This window comes from Loa loa (genome assembly GCF_000183805.2).
Source record: "Loa loa unplaced genomic scaffold supercont3.113, whole genome shotgun sequence".
Taxonomy (NCBI): domain Eukaryota; kingdom Metazoa; phylum Nematoda; class Chromadorea; order Rhabditida; family Onchocercidae; genus Loa; species Loa loa.
Genome location: NW_018108293.1, coordinates 44046 through 57489, shown reverse-complemented (window position 1 = coordinate 57489; position 13444 = coordinate 44046). Strand labels below are relative to the sequence as shown.

The 13444-nt window shown below is 35.5% G+C and overlaps 3 protein-coding genes across 3 annotated transcripts; 1 reads left to right on the top strand and 2 right to left on the bottom strand.

The window, feature by feature from the left end:
* Nucleotides 1–1698: 1698 nt before the first annotated feature.
* LOAG_02939 (hypothetical protein) lies at nt 1699–6416 on the top strand. The gene is made up of 8 exons (XM_020446171.1): nt 1699–2277; nt 2758–2826; nt 2989–3222; nt 3593–3741; nt 4385–4496; nt 4633–4855; nt 4991–5108; nt 5480–6416. The coding sequence occupies exons 1-8, from the start codon at nt 2154–2156 to the stop codon at nt 5558–5560; spliced, it is 1110 nt and encodes a 369-aa protein (XP_020303453.1). The 5' UTR covers nt 1699–2153; the 3' UTR covers nt 5561–6416.
* Nucleotides 6417–6479: 63 nt separating this feature from the next.
* On the bottom strand, nt 6480–11186 carry LOAG_02938 (nucleolar protein 10). The gene is made up of 14 exons (XM_020446170.1): nt 11054–11186; nt 10865–10963; nt 10438–10553; nt 10053–10189; nt 9335–9544; nt 9115–9187; nt 8829–9045; nt 8568–8699; nt 8212–8390; nt 7905–8057; nt 7623–7802; nt 7261–7392; nt 6937–7113; nt 6480–6780 (listed from the first exon to the last, which is right to left on the bottom strand). The coding sequence occupies exons 1-14, from the start codon at nt 11163–11165 to the stop codon at nt 6520–6522; spliced, it is 2178 nt and encodes a 725-aa protein (XP_020303452.1). The 5' UTR covers nt 11166–11186; the 3' UTR covers nt 6480–6519.
* Nucleotides 11187–12002: 816 nt separating this feature from the next.
* On the bottom strand, nt 12003–12691 carry LOAG_02937 (hypothetical protein; the record flags this gene model as incomplete). The annotated part of the gene is made up of 2 exons (XM_003138474.1): nt 12003–12243; nt 12603–12691. The coding sequence occupies 2 exons, from the start codon at nt 12689–12691 to the stop codon at nt 12003–12005; spliced, it is 330 nt and encodes a 109-aa protein (XP_003138522.1).
* Nucleotides 12692–13444: the final 753 nt, after the last annotated feature.

Below are 13444 nucleotides of genomic sequence, written 5' to 3'. Positions count from 1 at the left end.
AGTAATCCACTTACAAACAATTTTTAAAAGTTTTGTTGCAAAAAAAAGAAACGAACTTTTACCAGTTGAACATTTCCATCAGTTATCCCTACCATAAATTTGAAAATGATAAGCTTATGCGAATATTGCTCCTGTTTTGCACCTTGCTAATATATCAATCAGTACATTTTTCATCGTAAGCTTATATATTTTTGATCAGATTCAGCCGTGATCGGACACAAAATAGAGTTTTTTTTTTCCCCCAGAGACTAACATTATTGATTACGTAATGTTGAACATTCGTTAAATAAATCTGAGCTAATCGTTGATTGTCGAAACCAAGGCCAAATTCCAAATAGCTCACTCTTCTTTCTTTCTGTCCTGTTCAGCTCTCTCAAAAAAGAAGGTTAACGAATTTCATTTTGTTTAGATCCAAGTAATAGTAAACGATTAAATTACCAAATAATGCTTGTGGTTTCCAGAGAGCTGTGCTGTGTAATTATTAAGTTTTGAAAATCGAAAGCGGATTAAATGAAAACATTAACAAATTTTTTTATAGTTTCAGTTCCTGGAAAATTAATTTGACAAGAAAGAGGAGCAAATCAGATACTTTTCCTTTTCCAAAGATGGAACATGCAGCTTTATTGAGAAAGTGGTTGAAATATTACATTTTGCTCTTTGAAAAAACACTGAATTACCTAGAAATGTTTTAGATTTTGTTCAAGCACACTTCTCTTGTTTCGTTTGAATGCTTGACTTTTAAAATCTTCACAAGATATTATGAACAGCTCAGAAGGTGATATTGTATTTATTTTCAAACCTGTTTCAGCACTTTTTTCTTGGAATTTTAAAATGACAAAATTTCTTTCTAAATTTGAATTCAAAAAATAAGGCTGCATAATTTTTTGAAATTAGCATTGTTTTGGAAGTTTATGATTTTTTGTGGAACTTAAGATTATTAATACATACTGTTAACACAATAAGTTCCGAATTCGACAAAATAAATAAATTTTAGAACACATAATGCAGCTTTAGTGTCCAACTGAATGATTATTCTCTAGGCAGTTACCACACAAAACATTTTATGTCAAGGGTTAAAGGCCTTTATTGTGATTATGGTACCTGACGCGTAAGAATCCGATTTGCCTTTTACACTATACGATTCCAATACTCGTTTGTATCAAGAAAACCAGTCTAGTGAATGCGGTAAAACTGAACACTGTACTTCAGCCTGCTGCAGCGCTTGCCATTGCTACTGTCATTTTTGTTCGTATCTTAGACTATTTGCTGGCGGGTTATGTAGCATCTAGCTATCCCTGTTAAGAATAACTTCAATTACCTCTGTTGACAAAAACACCTCCCACTGCCATTTCAGTTGTTGATTGCAAGAAAGTCTACTGTCGTCTTTTCTGCAGAAAAGTGTTCAATGCGGTTTCCGGGATTGTTGTATAATTTTTTATATATGCTTTGTTACATTATGCTATACTCAAAAATTAAATGATTTAAAATTTCTACATTTAAAATTTGAAGTTTACGACTTTGTGTTTTTATTTCACTTTTTTAAACGTAAATGAAATCTTTGTATTTTAGATTAATGTAGAAATCCTAAAAAGCGATAGGTCTTACATTTTTAGTGGTAATCGGATTTCAAAGTACTATGTCTTCGTTCTAATCGTATCAAATATGTGAAAATTTCAAAATCTTAATGATGCATTAAGCAGGATAATTAAGTTCCCTACATATTTTAAAATGCGTGATGCATTTTCATCTACAAACAATTGCTGTAACAGTGCATTCAAAGCCGTTCGATCTAATCACATACAATGCCTTACGCACATGAATAAGCGAGATCTGGAACAACGCGACATCAGTGGACAAACGCCGCTTCACGTGGCTGCTAAACTTGGCTTTTTGCAGGCTATCGAGTATGTTTGTAGTATTGATTCTTTTCGTCCTTCTTTATTTCCGAAGTTTATCGTTGCCCTATAACATTTAGTTTACTGCAACACGAAGCGCCAGCAACACAGGATGCTGTATCAGTATTTGGCGAGAACCCGGCTCTCGTTGCTGCAGGTGAAGGACAGACACCAAGTGTTGAATTATTGTTCAGTGGAAATTCGAAACATGCCTTTGCTCGAGCACAACAGCGAGACATCAATGGTACTACTGTGTTAATGGCTGCTGTTGCACGGGGAAACAACGACCTGGCTTTATGGCTTCTGAGACGTTTTGGGAAAAAATTGGCAATGCTACCCAATAACTTCCGCATGCTACCGCTACATGTTGCTGCTGCAAAGGGTATGCAACTCAACCTTGACCTTTATGGATAACGTTTTATTCATTGTTGATTATCAGTATTGGCAACCGTCAAGTAATTACCATACGAATAATGGTTCAACTCCTACACGCATACCACTTTGTTGTTATTAGTGTCAATAACTGAGGCTGCCAGAGCTTAATGAGTTTAATAAGAGAATTTTAGTAAAACAGCATTTTTCTCTATTTAGTGCGAAATGTTCCTATCCATAGAAACTTAGTTTACATCTAGCAATCGAAATTTTAATGTCTCATAACTTCATCATAATTATTTTGTCACGCATTGGATTGTAACAACAGCGTCACAATCCTAATTTTATAGAATGTAATCGTCCAAAAGACACATTCCAGTCACTTTTATTCATTAGACCGAACAATATTCAAATCAACATTTCGACATTTCATTTATGTAAACATATTATTCCTTTCAAATGATTGTAAACAAGTCCAAAAAAATTATAGGTAACATTGAATTTATTCGTAATGCAGTCAAATGTGATCGACGTATGGTTAATTTCAGAGATCAGTTCGGTAACCTTTTTCCTCTGAATTTGATTTTTAGAAAACTAGTACATATCTGCTCTTTTTTCCGATTAATGAAATTGATTAGAGCTGATATAAACGTACCGCTTATCAATTAAAACGAATGGTTGCTTTGAGATTAGTACCACAAATAATAATACAGTGCTGCAGGCTGTACACCAGTATTCTATGCAATTCAAGGAGGATGTTTTAACTGTGTTAGACTTTTGGTCGAGAAAGGTGGTGCAGATATTTGTATAGTATCAAATAAAGGGCAGTCACTGCTGCATGTTGCATGCCTCGCTGGCCATGCGCATATTGTCCGATGGATAGTAAATCGTTCTGCAGCTAATGTTATTTTATGGACAACGAAGGATAACGTTAATGCCATACATTGCGCCTCATGTAAGCCTAAAATCATTAAATGAAAATAATCACATCTTCCAAAAATTTCTCAGAAATAAGACCTAGGCTATTTTAAAATAATGCACGGGGAAAAAGAATATTTTTGGAAATTTTTTTAATGATTAAGTGACTTTAAGAACATAACCATATTTGTTAGCACCTCGAATGTCTTTTTGAATTAGTAATACCCAGGACGCCAATTCAATCGAAGAGAGCAGTAGCCATCTCGTTTTGCATGACAGAAATTTCCCATGTAATTTGAGGTTAAACTTGAAAATGAAAAATGAAAAACCTTGATCTGTTATGTCGTTTTCGGACCAACCGAGTATTTAATTAAAGAATTATCTTGCAGAAGAGTTTTTTCATTTAGATAATGGAAGCGTTGCTGCACTGCATATTTTACTTCATACCATATCTCATAAATGTCGGCGACAGATACTTGCATTGCGAGATTCAGGTGGCAATACTCCGCTCCATCTTACAGCTATCAATAATCACACCGATGCCGCACAGTATTTGGTTAGTTGTAAAATTATTCTGTAGATGTATCTTGTACTTGGTGAAATGCATCTCTTAAAATAATCAAGGAGTTTAGTTGCAATTTTCTTCTAGCGAGAAAGGAGTGGTGTGATTGAAAACAGTCTTAAACAAAGCTGAGAAACAATGGATACTGAAGTTGTTAAGATACTGGTCAAAACTGCTTTTCTCCTAATAAATGAGAAACAAAGAAACACCGACAGTCCTTCATTGTCCAGAGTCTCTTTAGGACAGCCTCCCTGAAAGCATGGGTAGAAAAAAAAAAAAGAAAAAAAGGCTATGAACTGGTATGCTGTCAAATTCGAAAGAAATTGAAGGACTAGGAAGAAACACCTGAATGAATTTGCCAAAACTACACATAAGTCTGCAGCTGTGGTAGTAATGATATTCGGCTACCGTAAAAATCATATTCCATGTCGCATAAAAGCGTAATTTGATGTTGGCATGATGGGTCTATTTCAGCAAATCCTATATCTCTGATGATCGTGATGATGATGAGATAGGACTACTCGCAAAATACAGTGGGAATAGTAGAACAGCTATAATATTAATATCTCATTAGTATCTCTCAATAATTTCAATTCTGTTTGTCAGTGATCGATAATTTTAGAGTCATTTTTTCCAGCTGGAAAGTGGTGCTGAACCGTTACTGCTGAATAATGGAGGACAAACAGCTGAAGCAATTGCATGCATACGAAAAAATTATGAACTTGCGAAACTTTTATCTTACTGGAAAGGTATTTTGACTTGAGTTGTGTGAACAATTCCTAAAAGTACTACTTCTTGAATAAGTTGGAAAATCCACATAACTCCAAGAATACCACTGTTCCATTCTAATTGAAAATAATTGGAATAAAAATCAACTAGTTTAAGAGCGAAAACAGAAGAAAAAAGAATGGTTCTCACCGTTGGTCGCGATTGATATACCGCATATAGACAATGTCTATTCGTCTGATTATTGGAGTACCTCAAACCACACTATCCCGAATAATTCAAGCCACGTTATGCCCATCAATATTGCTGCACCGCCATTATTACAACAAAACAGCGCCTCGAAATATTCATCGAAAGACAACTTCACTATCAGCAGTCCAGTGTAAGTTCATTGTTCTGAATTAATTTAAAATATATGTATAGAAGAATGTCTGCAACAATAATTTGAGTTTTTTGAATGATATACTGCATCTGTTATAAATACAGTTTGTTATAAATGCATTTTTTATTAATACAGTGAGGTAATAGTGGGCGAACTACGCCCAATAACCTATATCGCATCGGATGAAGGTGGTCGAATTTATGAAGATCATTCAATTCAAACCGACTGTGACTCCTTGCGAGCTGCAACAAAGGTCACTATTTTTCTATGGTGAAGCTTTTGGACTGCTGGTGTTGAATCTTATTCCTAAATAAGTTCTTAAAAGCTTAAGCGCCAAGAATGGTTGTGTATGACTTTCAAATAACACTGGCTGCACTAACATGTTTTCATGTAGCCAAGCTGTCCCCTGCTTCAGATTTAGAATATTATATTCTATACATTAAAAACAATACCGGAAGTGCCTGAACGCGTTTGTCGCAATGACGGGGACTCCAAACTGCATTTGCAGCCAGTATGATTCTCAGTTTTACTAATAAGGAATAGGCGAAAAAGGAGGATCATAACAGTTTAATTCCGCGTCTGTCTTTTATTACATTCAAAATGTAAACGAAATTCACTGAGCAGGTTCTGGATGAGGACGAATGGAAGGAAAGTCTTGCAGCAGTCGCGCAAATTGACAGAGTTCTACAAGAAATCGACGCTTGAAACAGTTTATCCAGAAGTCCCGAACCTACTTTCTTGGAGCAGCGAAATGCACACGTGTCCACACAGCCTTTAGTCTATCTCCCCTCTTCTTTCCCGTCCATTACCTAACAACTCCATAAAATATCGAGCAGATAAGAATTATTGGTTCCAGGTTCCGTCGTCAAACCATCAAACCCTGCTTTATTAATCCTTCGGGGGCCAATTCAAGTCAAAAGTCCTAATTTCCAGGACCTTCAAGGACGTAAACAAGACTTTTGCGGTTGTTTCTCAATGTCTAACTTATGAATTTCTAGGAAATCCTTGCAGGTTACTTTTCTATATTTTTCTTCACGAATCTTTTAATCCATTTGCTCAATTTATATTCTTAAGCCGTATATTGTCTGTCAGCTGAATTTGTCAATACTTACTGGTGCTTTGCTGCATCTATTACATTATCTTTACCGTAGTGTAATAAACGCCAAAAATTTCAATAAGTTGTACTTTACATAAACATTTATGGAAATGTGTGTTTGTTACAGTAAAGTTGAATATATTTGCAGAACTTATTGTACATCTTGATGCAGTAACTACGTTAGCTGTGTTAATATATCTAATCCTGTAACTATGTTAACTGCGTTACAGATTTTTCTCTATGAAACATATTGATATTTACAGTCGTAAAAACTATTTAAGTGTGTAAGTTTACTTCAAAGTACCGCGTTTTAACTTTTTAACTGTTTCTGCTTATCTTTTCACCTATTATTCACTACTCAGATCATCCATTTTCTGGATTTGAAGTCCTAAATTTCTTCCCAAAGCACCTTTAAAATGCATGGAAGAATAATAAATCAATAAACGTTTGAGTACATTCATAATGATTGTTGTAAATACATTTACAAGTTAAAAAAAAAAAAAAAGGAACAATATGAATTACACGTAACAAGTATTTAAATGGTCACATAAATGTCAGATCATCTTGCTCAGGGGTTTTTCCGTCGACATCCTACCCATACCGGAGGTTTTTTCAACATTTTGGTTATTCCTCTTATACTCCGTCTTACTTCCCTCCTTTCCAACAAATGCTGCTTTCCTCTCCTTGCCAAATACTCCTTTTTTGCAGCCAACGCACAAGTTTTCATTTTAAATGTCATCTGCAGCCCACCAAATGGTATGCATTGTTCACTTCTCCCCACATCTTTCGATGAATCTTTGCGTTTCATATTCATCGTTTCAGCTTTTGCCTTTAAAAAATTCGTCTCATTTAATTTATAATTCACTTTTTTAGTGCTCGGTCATCCACTTCATCCGTTTCTCTAAGAAAAAACTTCGATGCAAAGATGCGATTCAGCATTCTGACCAAACAGATTACAAAAACAAAATCAGATACAAGAATGAACCTGAGCAAAAAATGGAACAGCATTTTCACCAGCCTTCTTCTGCTTCAAGTATTGTAAAGTATCTTCACCGATATCTGATTCGATTAAGTCAAAACCTTTTGGCTTCACAGTTTCCCACTTTCCTAACACTGCTGACTGCATTTCTTCATCATCACTACTTTCCTTATCATTGAACATCTGAAAGATTCTTATTTTGGGGGAAAAATTGTGAAAATCGATTACGTCACCTTAACGTGATGAGCACTAAAAGAATGGTGATTCGAGATTCAATCTATTTACTACAGACTTCCACCAAATCAAACAACAAAGGTCAAACGAACTTACATATGGTTTTTTCACCGTATTATTTTTCGCATCACTCTTGTCATCAGTTTCAACAAAAATTTCATTACTCTTGCTGCTAGCGCTGCTTGTACTTTCATCGATGTCCAAATCTTCCGTGCTTTGCATTTCTGACTATATATACATATATATATATACAAATGTTAATTCTTGCATTAATAATTAACAAACACAACGCAAGATATAATCAACACATATCCATTTCTGGAATATTAATTTGTGCAACAAATATGAGATTAACCCCCGTTTATTCCAAAACTATGTGAAATAAAGGATATTTGAAAATTGCAAAATTGGCTGGATTAAATTAAATTATAACTTGTTCTGAGAACAAATAAAGATACCTTGTTATCGTTCGCATTATCAACATCTTTTTTTGACAGTTTTTGTCGTTCCCCTCCTAATTTTTTCATAATCGAGAGAAGCAGTTGAAACTGCTCGCTGCTTTCATCAACTTGAAAATCAGGGTTTGTGAACAGAGACCCAAAACGTTCGTCTAACAATATGGAAGCCGCATCTTTATCCTGAAAGAGATATAATATGGGAACACGGACATCACTGGCTGATATTTTTTCAAAAAACAGGTAAAACGGGCTTCCCTATTTTCAATATTTAATCAAGAAAACCTTTTTCTTTGTCTTTCCATCGACGTTTTTCACTTCTTCCATCAAAGCCAACAATTTTGCAGCTAGTTCTTTGTTCACACTTGGTAATTTCGCCTTCCTTAACTTCCTGCTTGCAGTTGGCAAGGAACGTTCTTCATCAATTTTTTCCATTATCTGCAAACATTAGAAAATTAAGAAGGTTAAAAACACAAACTCATATTTGACAGCATTAAAATATTTGCTGCTTCTTATTAAGAACAAGAAATAATGAAGAATGAATAGGGAAGCACATATGCACTCAGATGAGATGAAATTATATCCATATTACCTTTCTCTGCTTATAATTTTCATACGCTAATGGTTGTGTGAATGTTTTCGCTTTATTGTACAACCGGATATCGATGAAATATCCATGCATATAAGCACGCAGAAGGCTAGTTCCAATAAGGTGTAACAGACCGATTTCTTCAAGCTGCCCTTTCGTCACAAATTTGTAATCATCATATACTAAAATGTTTGCCAGTAAGAACTAACAGAACATTGAGGAATATAGATAAAATGACGAATGTCTCGAAGTAAAACTACATTGTAAACGTAAGCAAAACATTTGTACATAAGACGCAATGAACACAGTGTGAAAATATTGAATTAGAGAGGGTAAAGGAAATGATAATTTATGCATACCTGCAGGCTGTTCTGTTTCTTCCAATTCTTCCGTGACTGTCTCAAGATATGAACACCATTTAGGAGCTGTACCAATAGCCGGAACAAAATATTGCAACATTTTAGGAGCCTCATTAGCAAAAAATAGAAGTCCTGAAGTGTGCATGCATAAGATTTTTTGATGATAAAACTACAGTGCGGTAAAATCAGACATCACGCTTCTGAAATTGGAACGGTGCATCTGTGTTAAAATTATATATTCTGTAACAAAAAATAATTTACCAGAGTCAGGATATCGGCAGAAGTCGCTTAAATTAGATCCAGGTTCGATTGCTGCAAACGGTTTACCATCTGTTTCTTCCCATATTTTCAATAAGCGCATATCCATACTTAAAACAAGATTGTGCTCTGGTACAAAATCAATTTTGTTTACCGGCAAACCAGTTTGATGGTCCTTGATAAGCAGAGGTTTGTTAGACCGGATATCGAATAGTAAAACCTGCAAAGGCGGTGCACAAAAGTTGAAATAAACTGCGACATGTTGAAGGAAATAGTTTCAAAAACTTACACAACCAGTACTCGTCCCGACTCCAAGATGAAGCGCATCTTTAAAACATACTGAAGTCACTACTGGCAACTCGCTGAAAAGATTTGATATTACATGAAAATAAATAGAAACTGGCAACAAAAGTGGAAAGAATGAACTACTCATTATAAGAAATAAACAATGTAACAAAAAGTTCAAGCTGTTACACAATAATAATGAAGATCGAAAAACTTTAAATTGCCTGTTATTTGTTCGAAAATGTAAAGCACAGTCAAGAATACCACATCGATCTCCGTCCCTATGATCCCAAGCCTCAATTCGGCCATCATTTGTTCCACAAATAAACAAATGATGATTTCTGTTGAACTCACAGCATGTCAGTGACGAAGACGAAGTCTTTAGAGGCGCCAAAAACTTGCCTTCTTCCAAATTTAGGCGGAAAATTTCGCTGCTGCAATTATAATGATTTTCCTCAGGTTTAATAATAATCATGTTATTTTCTTACTCTATCAACCACTCCATTTCCATAAAAGTATGTTTAGCCAACGAGCCCTGATTTTGCATTCAAGAAACGAAAATACGATTATAACCTCCATTTGAAGAATCAATGAAAAGGAAAAAACATAGATGTTTTGTCGGAAGAGAGAATAAAGGTTAAATGTGTTTGCTATGTTAACTTTTTTTTAAAGCAAGCAACGGAAGACAATAAAGATCTGAACTGAACAGTTATCCCCTAAATAGAGAAAACGAATGTAGCAAGGGAAAAGGTGTACCAAATAAAGTAATGAAAAAAGGAATAAAACTTCTTGTAAGTTTTCAATTTAATAAGCAAACCTCATGTTTGGCTGAGAAATAATACTATGGAATGCAAGAAGGTCTACGGCGCGGTTTTTAGTTTCGTAAAAGATATTGGGAAAATATTATTACACAAAATATGGACAGATGTTCAACAGACTTACCCACTTCCCACAATGTAGAGGTCACTCACTTCATGACAGAAAGCCATGTCATGACCAAATTTCGGTATCCTCATTCTAAAATACCTTCCATAAGCGACATGCATCTCGACATATCGTTCTTCCTCTAACAGTACGAACTGAAAGAAAAGAACTCATCCAATAAACACAGCAATAATGCCTGAACATAGTTACTTCACGAGGCTTATCCTATGAAATAAATTTCTAGCATGTCTTGATAACAGTAAAGAAAAAAAGTGTGTTACAGCGTTGACAAAATAAAAATATCAGACCGGAGAAAAAGGCCGCATATCATCATTATGAGACTATCCTGTCTTTTATTCAGCTGTTTTATTGGCAACAAAACGTGTCAAAAAATGTAGCCTACTTTTGAGTAATCATCACTAAGAACAGCCATTTTCACGACATCCGCATCAAGACCACGCGAAAACTTCAGCGACAGGTCAGTTACATCAAAACACTTGAGAAGCGGTCTATAGGTACCTGAATATGTAAACGTCATGTAGGCTCCTGGATTTGTGTGATTAACTGATTTGTGCGATTAACTGTGTTTCTGGATCAATAGCTTATTTTGTCAGTTTTTAAATGTGTGGTACAGTTCACACAGTGTGATTCCAAGAGAAGATAACAGAATAGTAAGGACCACTGTTCTCAGTAGCTTAAATTTCGTGTAAAACTGGAAAGTAGCAATTCAGTTGCTGAACATTCCGCTGTTGTTACATTATAAAGTCCTTCACACCGTTAATATGTAAGAAGGAAGTTTGAAAAGTGTTATACAGACTGAATTGTCATACCCGTAGAAAATATGTAGCGTCCATCGGGGGATACCGTGACTGTATTGCTAATGTCGGGCATGTCAAAATCTTGTATTAACTGTATCCTTCTTCGCAGATCTGTAAAGGGATCGGAGAATCAAAACTTCTACAAACACCTTAAAGACATTGAAAAAACGGATAGCTCACAAAGTTTTGCAAAACTCAAACCTATATCTTTTTGTTCCAATCTTCGTCTTTTCCGATCTGTAATCCAGTCTGGGATTGACTTGCCAGCACTTAAATTGTAGATTTTGACATCATTTGCAGAAAGAATTTGCATTTCGAATTAGTACCTAGAAATACGGAAAACATTTTAGCCAAGGCCGTTATGTATATGTATATAGATAACGACCACATTTAGACTGAAGCTCATCGGTACAGAGACAGTTCTTCATCCTCATATTCCTCATCCTCAAGTACTTCCTCGTGAATTCCGTTATTGTGAAAACTCCCCCTGACATTCTTTAGACATGGGATCTGCTGGAAGAGGTTCATTCTACCTGTGACTAGACGCAAAACCAGTTAAAAGCATTTGTTGGAACGAACTCATAGGTTACAGAAGTCAAGCAACGTATAGGTAACCGAACATAATCCACACTATAGGACGACCCTCAAATTACTCACCCGTAAGGCCGCTCTCATACAGTTGTTCAGTACGGTTGCAGATATCCCGATTTCAACGTGTCTTCTGGAAACTCTGTGGCTCGGAGCATGCGAAGGGAAAGTGAAGGGAAATCACAGCTTTTAAATTAAAAAAAAAGAAGTCTTTAAATCATCAAAACTGAAAAGAAAGTAATGTATATGTGGGTATAATGATGGAAATACAAGGATGCAATAAGCATGCGTATGTAAAACGGGAACCAGCTAAGTGTCAAGAAAAGTGCTTCATTTGATTTTCATCATTGTATATAGATGATGTTCATCAATGAAGCTTGTGAAGAATTTAATTTCTAACGACATATATGTCAGTTGATGTAGTGTTTTCATCTGAATGAAAGTAACATCATGTTTTTGGCTGGAGTATCAATGCAAGATTTCTCAAAGGCATATAATGGAATTTTTAAAGCTTAGCAACGGTCTTATCATCAGTAAATTAGGTAAGATACTTGTGGTATTTTCAAGATCGTTGGCAGTTTGTTCCGGCGAGGTTCCCACATTCGTTTCGCACCCGCTCTTCAAAAAGGTTTTCTTGATTAAATATAATATAATCAAGAAAACCTTTTTTTGTTCTTTCATCGACGTTTTTCACTTCTTCCATTAAAGCCAACAATTTTGCAACTAGTTCCTTGTTCACGCTTGGTAATTTCGCCCTCCTTAACTTCCTGCTTGCAGTTAATGAAGGTACATAGTAACTTGCCCTGAAGTCTGGTATTTAAGTGAATTAATGAGTGGCAGACAATAAATATGAAGAGAAGTAGCGGCAACGGAGGCTCAGTATTACATTATCAGAAGTGCAGTTAGATTGGAACTGAGACATTTCCTTTATCAACTTTTTCAAGACAAAAATGTTTGGAGGTGTGAAGCGAAACAGGAAGTCCAATATATCTGAAGTGGTAAGTACCACGTGTCAATTTTAGGTTACGAAGCAAAGAGAGGAAGGGAGAGGGAAGACAAAGCACCATCTCCGAGATCGATTACTAGGAAGTTTCTGGAAACCAAGCTGTTGAGAATACTGTGAGTACAATCGCATAGGATACAGCCGGCGGTAAGGACTGACGTTCGCGCACTTATCCAGTAAGCTCTTGGCACGTCACCACTCCCGATCGATATCCAAATTTTTGTACCAAACTGCACAGACTGTTTCATACTGCGTGTCGCCTCACTTCCAGCTCATTATTTCGCAAGTGTAAGCTTTGCGCGGTCTGATCATTCAGCTGCTTTGGATTTTCGAGAATTCCTGGGTAAGCCTTTGTCTGTTCACGATATGTTTTTCACAAATTGAAGTCCCTTTAAAACTTCGAGATGTCAAAACTTTTGGAAAAGAAGCTTTTAATTTCTAAATCGTTTTTTAGCTTCTTTTTTCATCCTCAAAAAAAATTGTAAGCATGCACAGCGATTTGTTAAAGTGCGGTTGCGGTTTGTTTTGTTATTTTGTTCCGATTTGTTAAAAACGGCTTTAATTATTTTTATGGCCAAAGAAAAAAGAAACTTCCATTTGATAAGTTTTTAAACACAAAAATTAAAAGACGTGACAGGATGTATCATTTTCCTTGTTGATTTAAAAAATTGATTTGATAAAAAGAAAAGGAAGTGGCATCTTCTCATTTGGTTGTAAACACCACGATATTCTGCTGTCCGGTTCATCGATTTCTTAAATATATACCTTTCGTATTTATTCATCCTAATTCGTTAAGATAGGCAGGTTTGGTGACCATATAAATATTCGGTTTTTTTTTTTTTGGGGGGGGGGGGTAGGAGTCAGTACAACGTATTTTAGTTAGTAATGAAAATTTTTGAGATGAATCAAACTTAGAATACGCAGCGGGACATATAAAAAAGGAGAACTGATTCGTCGATGTGACTGAATAGAAAGAATACGAGAATCAGTAAAGAACTTCA

Excerpts from the sequence above, each read along its gene's own strand:
- LOAG_02939 (XM_020446171.1), top strand. The coding sequence starts at position 2,154 with ATGGCTGCTGTTGCACGGGGAAACAACGACCTGGCTTTATGGCTTCTG. Across the intron at positions 2,827-2,988 it reads TAATTTCAGAGATCAGTTCG|GCTGTACACCAGTATTCTAT; the intron begins GTAACCTTTTTC and ends ACAGTGCTGCAG. Across the intron at positions 3,742-4,384 it reads CCGATGCCGCACAGTATTTG|CTGGAAAGTGGTGCTGAACC; the intron begins GTTAGTTGTAAA and ends CATTTTTTCCAG.
- LOAG_02938 (XM_020446170.1), bottom strand. The coding sequence starts at position 11,165 with ATGCAAATTCTTTCTGCAAATGATGTCAAAATCTACAATTTAAGTGCT. Across the intron at positions 9,545-10,052 it reads CTCTACATTGTGGGAAGTGG|CAGCGAAATTTTCCGCCTAA; the intron begins GTAAGTCTGTTG and ends TTATAATTGCAG. Across the intron at positions 7,393-7,622 it reads ATAATGCGAACGATAACAAG|TCAGAAATGCAAAGCACGGA; the intron begins GTATCTTTATTT and ends ATGTATATATAG.